This window comes from Typha latifolia, chromosome 9, assembly GCF_019914945.1.
Source record: "Typha latifolia isolate L0001 chromosome 9, TyphaL0001v2, whole genome shotgun sequence".
Taxonomy (NCBI): Eukaryota; Viridiplantae; Streptophyta; class Magnoliopsida; order Poales; family Typhaceae; genus Typha; species Typha latifolia.
The window spans coordinates 6,532,834-6,539,696 of NC_133094.1; the positions used below are offsets into that span (position 1 = coordinate 6,532,834).

Sequence of the window (6,863 nt, forward strand, 5' to 3'; positions counted from 1 at the left end):
GACTTGAGGGCCGAGTATTATCAAATTAGAATTCACCTGGCGAATGTGCACAAAACTACATTTCAGACTCCGGACAAGCATTACGAGTTCCGAGTGATGTCTTTTGGTCTCACAAATGCTTCAGCTACTTTTCAAGGCCTCATGAATAAAATATTTTGGCCTCTCTTGTGAAGGTATGTCTTGGTATTTTTTTTACGACATTTTGGTGTATAGCATAACTGAATTGGAGCATTGGAGGCATTTGGAGGACGTGCTGAATTTGTTGAAGCAAAACCAATTGAAGATCAAAAAGTCCAACTGCCTATTGGGAGTACCACAAGTGGAGTATTTAGGCCACATCATTTCAACGGATGGTGTAATGGCGGATCCTCAAAAGGTTTTTTGAGGCACATCATTCCTACTACTACCACCAAATTGAGAGGATTTTTGGGACTGACTCGATATTATCGTCGATTTATCGCCGGATATGGCAAGATCGCTGCTCCTCTCACTTCTTTGTTGAAGAAGGACTCTTTTAGATGGACGGATGAAGCCACTTTAGCTTTTGAAAAATTGAAAATAGCAATGACGACGACACCCGTTCTAGCGCTACCAGACTTCATCAAAGGGTTCATTGTGAAATGTGATGCATCAGGTGTTGGCATAGGAGCTGTACTAATAAAAGGAGGATGTCCCAAAGCCTTCCTTAGTAAGGATTTGTCAAAAAATCTCAGCAATTATCGACTTATGAGGTAGAGATGTTGGCAATTCTGCGTGCGGTGACAAAGTAGAGGCCTTATTTGATCAGTAGACGATTCATTATACGAACTGATCAAATGAGTCTTCCATACTTTATGGGACAGCGTATACACACTCCGGCATAGCAGAGATTGATCACAAAATTGTTGGGATATGATTACGAAATCCAATACAAGAAGGGAACAAAATATAGAGCGGTGGATGCACTATCGCACCAACACGATACCTCCAAGCTTGTAGCTTATTCTTCCCCTACCTTTCCCTTCCTTGACGAGCTGAGGTATGCATGTACATCTGACCCAGATATTTTGAGATTGTTGTAGGAGGTGATGAATGATCCGGAGCACCATCCAAAGTTGGAGAATTGAGGCGGTTTGCTTGCTAGACCCGGATGCATTCGAGTGCCCGTAAATGATGGATTGCAGCAGAAATTGTTAGATCACTTCCACCAAACTCCAGAGGTTGTCATGAGGGTGTCTTGAGAACTTATAGGAGGATATCTCAGAGTTGCACATGGCCAGGATTGAGTCGGGATGTGAGGAGTTTTGTTAGTGCTTATGAAGTCTATCAAAGGGCTAAGGCAACCACATTAAAACTAGCCGGATTACTACAGTCTTTACCTATATAGGACCCTGTTTGGGAAAACATTTTTATGGATTTCATAGAGGGTCTTCCACTAGTACGTGATTATTCTATTATCTTTGTGGTGGTTGACAGATTGAGCAAGTATGCGCACTTTTTGGCATTGTCACATCTATTTTTAGCCAAGTCGGTGGCTGAAATTTTTGTTAGAGATGTTTCTCGGTTACATGTCGAGATGATGATTGGAGTTCTTACCATGGGCAGAGTGGTCCTACAACACCGCCTACCATAGCAGCATTAGCATGACTCCATTTGAGGTGGTGTATGGACGCACGGCTCCGATGTTACGCGCTTATGATCGAGTGGCATCTGCAGATCGAATGGAGGTGGACTTAGCCTTGATGGATAGAGACACCACATTGAGGAGGTTGCGTGCTCATCTTAAACTTGCTCAAAACCGCATGAAGCAAGTTTATGATCATAGCCATAGGGAGCAGGAGTTTGACATTGATAGTTGAGTGTTTGTGAGAGTGCAACCATATCTGAAAAACCCCTAGACATAAGTATGTATCTAAATACTAGGCAATGATATCACTCGTTCGCTTAAGTAAAAGTCTAAAGAAATATTAAAAATGAAAGCAGAGATGAACGCCAAGATTTTAATGTGGAAAAACCCAACCGAAAAAAAACTACGGATCCAAACTCAGATTAAAACCAATCACTAGAATAGTAGCAGTTACAAGACTGACTCACAAAACAACCCGTCAAACCAAACGATTCACTGCTTCTCATGATTGAAGTCCAACCTCAGTAGCCCTTGAGATTGATCTTTCGTCTAGATAGCCCTTAAGATGAAAGATTAAATTTTGTATATGAGTAGAACCTTGTTAGTTGAAGAAGTGATGTAGCCTCAAGAAATCTCCTTCAATAATGCTTCTTCAACCACCCTAGAGTTAGGGCATCACAATTCTTATATATGATCTCCAAGATAGAGTCAAATCCAAGTCTTATTCGTACTCACGAAAGTCCAAGAATTTCAAACTTCGTTGGTGTGTTCGAACGCGGCCCGAGTGCGTTCGAACGGCTTGACTTGATCTCAGGTGCGTTTGAACGGGCCCAAGTGCGTTCGAACGTGACAGCTTGAATTTTTCAGGTTGCGTTCGAACGCGTTTGTGAACGCAGCTCTTAGTCTGTGTGAATGTAGTACCCGCGCTCGAACGCGTTTGTGAACGCAGCTCTCGGTATGTGTGAACGCAAGTACCCGCGTTCGAACGCGGTGTTAACTCAACAACTTTTCTCCAATAATCTTGCAATTCTTCAAACTAGAGATTTTCTAGACTTGTATAAAGCTCCTATATATGTAAAAATACACTTAGAATATTTTGTATATAATTGTCAACAATTAAAAATCTAACAATATCGATAGGTGACCTTACATCCGATGTGAAACCAAAACTTAGCACATCGCTACTTTGGTTCGTTTCGGGTGTTGAAGCGTATTGGTCTGGTTGCATATCGTTTGGAGCTGCCGGAGGGGTCGAGAGTGCATCCTTTCTTCCATGTTTTATTACTGAGGGAGCAGATTGGAGATCATGAGATCATTGGACCAGCTCAACTAGAGCCAGTGGAGGAGACAGAGATCGTTGAGCCAGTTCATGTACTTGATGGACATCGACAACGACATGGTACTAGATTGGAGATGGAGATTCTAGTTGAGTGGCTTGGCAAGCCATCCGATGAGGCGATATGGGAGTTGGAGACTGACATTTTGGAGTGTTTCCCCGACTTTTCACCTTGAGGGCAAGGTGGGGGAAGCATGGTGGGCTAATACATTTAGTTAGGATCTTTTCTTACTACATGGTGGACTTTTCCCCTATCTTCTCTCTAGACTCTCTCCCTTCTCCCTCTTCACCATCCTTCCACCTCTACCGTTGGCAAGGTTTCTTTAAACTTCTAATCTCCCTCAACTGTCTAACCACCCATCTTCTTTGGGATCTCGACCACTTTGTTCCCTTCGTCTATATCCCTTAATCACATCCACCATCCATCTTCATCTCCATACCCATCCATAACCTTAACATCCACCCCACCCGTCAACACCACCATCACCCACGTTATTCTAAATTTTTATCTTTGCTACAGTTTGAATCTATAAAGGGTTAAATGCAAAAGTCGTGGATCAGGAAGTTACGGATCTAACCCGATTAGTTTCGTAATTTTCTGACTATAGGAGAATATCTGACGAATATTTTCCCACGGTTGCGTGGACTGATTCCTATAATATATTCAGATCTTGAAGGAAAAGTTGTGTAGCTTATCTTGGTTTCAGTTCTTATCAAGTGGTATGAGAGCTTAAAACACCCCTAGGCAAAAATTCTTTTATTTCTTCAAACAAAAATCAGCTAGATAAATATGCTCATCCCAATGAACCTAATGTCGCGAGTGGAGCCAACATGGACTGAGTCGTATCATAATACTTTTTAAAATGTGTTTATTTTATGAAATATTAAATTATTGACATTTATGCTGTTTAAATTAAATTTATTTATTTAGTATAAAATATAAAAAGTATGATAAGAGAGGAGAGAGAATAGAGAGGAGTGATAAATTATGATAGGATGTTGATAAGAAGTTTAAGAGAGAGAAGTGAGGAGTAATGAATTATGATCAGATATTTAAAAGAGATAAATGATAAATTATAATAAAAATTTTAAGGGATGTTATAGTCAAATTAAGGGTAAATTGGTAATTGGGTTAGTATGTGATATAAGATGTAATTTTCATAAATAGTATTTATATTCTGGAATATGACTATTGTGATATTTATTTATTATTTTAAAACAAAAGGTTGTATTCTGAAATAAGAATTTTTGTTTTTACTGAAATAAACGGGTCCTTAGCAACTACAATATCATTCTAAGGTTACTGTTAAACGTTCGATTGCATATGTGAGGACTCGGTCTCTTGCTTCTTGACCCGGCAGCTTGAAAGCAGCGTCTTGATCAATATAAACATGAACCCATTTATGGGCATGTCATGTCATAGAGTTGTCACGACATGACATCTTGCATCCTCTCCGTGCCTTCTTGTGCATGCTTGCCATCGCATTAACTACTTATGGAGACATCAACCCACAATTGCTGGCGAATAAAGGTTTTGTGGAGGCTACTGAGACACATGAAGGGTTGAAACACACTTAATTTTTATCACTAAACAAAAGAGGTTCACAACCCTCATTTATGTCAACAACTAAAAAGGGCCAGTTGTATGCCGTCTTTAATATGAAAAATACCAAGATGATCTTCTATTCATATACTTGTTAATCACGATTCTACCGTAGCGTCCAGGTCTCCTACTCAATAATTGCATGATCACCACCCAATCCCTAGCTACTAGCTGGCACCCAAAGGGATGTTGCTTCGTTTCAATTGCACAAGTTATGCACAAATTTTGGTTTAGTTTCACCAAATATGTGGCCTTCTCTGTTCACATAAGTAGATAAGATTCATACCAATAATTGAAGCAAACGTAGCCCATCTATAGATAAGTCACTTGTTGCAAACATCATGTCCTATTATTATAATAACCTATTCACTATACGGAACATAAAGAAAGATTCTCGTCAATATGAGATTCAGATTTGAAGCCTTAGAAAGTAACAAATAGATTATGTTGAATCCTACCCAATTACAACCATAGTTGAATAGTGTTTCACGCTTGACTTGAAATTAATTTGGAGCCTAAATCATACTGCTTAGCTTGGCTCATTTTCTTCCAATTTGAGCATTCTTTGAGCCAATTTCGATTCATCTGAGGTCAAGCTTGAAAGAGCTGCTTAATGAGCAAAATCAAGTATATCTGATGTAAAGCTTTAATTGAATCAAGTTTGATTAAGAGAGTATATATGAACATTTACGCCTTAATCTCATGGTTCTAAACCATATGCACTTATATTTTGATCATTATCAAGCCAAGCTAGTGCAAGCCTATCTATGATCAAACTCAGGTTTAATTTAATTTAAATCCTAAACTAATTAATCTACTCATTTACAAACAAACATAGTATAAATGAGCCCTATTGAATTGGCCACTAGCTTGCTTGATTACTTTGACACCCTCTTAGGTAGAGTACTCAAGATTTAGATGGGATAGATAATGATTGTCAAACTATTTATTTGTCCAACGGCATAATTTTTTTTAAAGAAAAAGTTTAAGAGGATATTTGTATGCTTTTATAATACAAGAGGATAAAATGATACATGATCAAAGTATAGAATAGTAAAATATAATTAATCATTTTTTATATTAAGATTCTTACAGCTAATTTAGAATTTCACAATAACGTGATACATATTGTGACTTTGAAATATCTAGTCCATAAGAATAAATATAGACTATAAATAGCAATACTAATGCTTAACTTGAAACCACAAATTGTCATGATTACTACCTATGCATTTAATTAGACAGCTCATTGCGCTGCTACATAAAGACTTTTAAGTGCCCTTACATACCTGTGATCAAGACCTTTTCTGCTTTGGAAATTCAAATTGGATCAGATTCTGCAAATTTTAAAAATGAACTTCATGATTTTCAGGATTGCGTTAAGTAGCTAAATTGATCATAAGTCAATAAGACAATAATGAACCATTGACAATGGTAAAACAATCATCCTTCCCATTCGACTGGTATAAATACATACATGCCTCTACCAATTTCTCTAATCCAGCTCTCTCTCTCTCGCTCGCTCTCTCTCTCTCTCTCTCCCTCTCTCTCATGGGCGCACTTGACTACCTCTCCACTGTTTGCAGTGTCACAGAAACGGAGAGGGCGTTGAAATTTAAAAAGAGAAAGCCACTACAGGTGAGAGACCAAAGCCAAACACTAGTTCCCTTAAATTTCTTAAATTTTTCTACCTAGAAGAGGAGTTAGGTGCTTCCTTATTTACTTCTTCCGGTTTTAATCCTAAAATTTCTTTCACTCTTCCGTTTGGAGCCAAGACTGTGGAGCTGAAGGTGAAGATTGACTGTGATGGCTGCGAAAGGAGAGTGAAGCACGCTGTTACCTCTATCAAAGGTTCATAGTATATCAATCCTTTCTTAATATAAACTCTAGTTATTCAGATTGCAAAGAGTGATGTCTGATTACCAAAGTTTTAAAGTTTGTCAAATTCATCGTGTTATCCAGGCGTGACGCACGTAAACGTAAATCGGAAGCAAAGCAGGGTGACAGTCACAGGCCACGTGGAACCAAAGAAGGTGCTGGAGAAGGTGATGAGCACCGGAAAAAAAGCCGAATTTTGGCCATACGTGCCTTACAACTTGGTATCGTATCCTTATGTTTATGGAGCTTACGACAAGAAAGCACCCTCCGGTTTTGTGCGCAATGTGCCTCAAGCTTTGCCAAGCCCGAGCGCCATCGATGTTAAGTACATTTCATTCTTTAGTGATGACAACCCAAATGCATGTTCCATTATGTAAATTAAGAATCTCAACCTGGACTAATGGACTAAAATTAATGGAAGATTATATATATATAACTAA

The 6,863-nt window shown here is 38.7% G+C and overlaps 1 protein-coding gene across 1 annotated transcript; it reads left to right on the forward strand.

Moving 5' to 3' along the window:
• Window positions 1-5,959: 5,959 nt before the first annotated feature.
• LOC140795334 (heavy metal-associated isoprenylated plant protein 21-like) lies at window positions 5,960-6,863 on the forward strand. The gene is made up of 3 exons (XM_073147835.1): window positions 5,960-6,183; window positions 6,321-6,396; window positions 6,508-6,863. Exons 1-3 carry the CDS (start codon window positions 5,977-5,979, stop codon window positions 6,798-6,800), a joined length of 576 nt encoding a protein of 191 aa, XP_073003936.1. The 5' UTR covers window positions 5,960-5,976; the 3' UTR covers window positions 6,801-6,863.

Coding starts and splice junctions, on each gene's coding strand:
- LOC140795334 (XM_073147835.1), top strand. CDS start 5,977: ATGGTAAAACAATCATCCTTCCCATTCGACTGGTATAAATACATACAT. Junction 6,184..6,320: donor AAAAGAGAAAGCCACTACAG/GTGAGAGACCAA, acceptor TTTGGAGCCAAG/ACTGTGGAGCTGAAGGTGAA. Junction 6,397..6,507: donor CGCTGTTACCTCTATCAAAG/GTTCATAGTATA, acceptor CGTGTTATCCAG/GCGTGACGCACGTAAACGTA.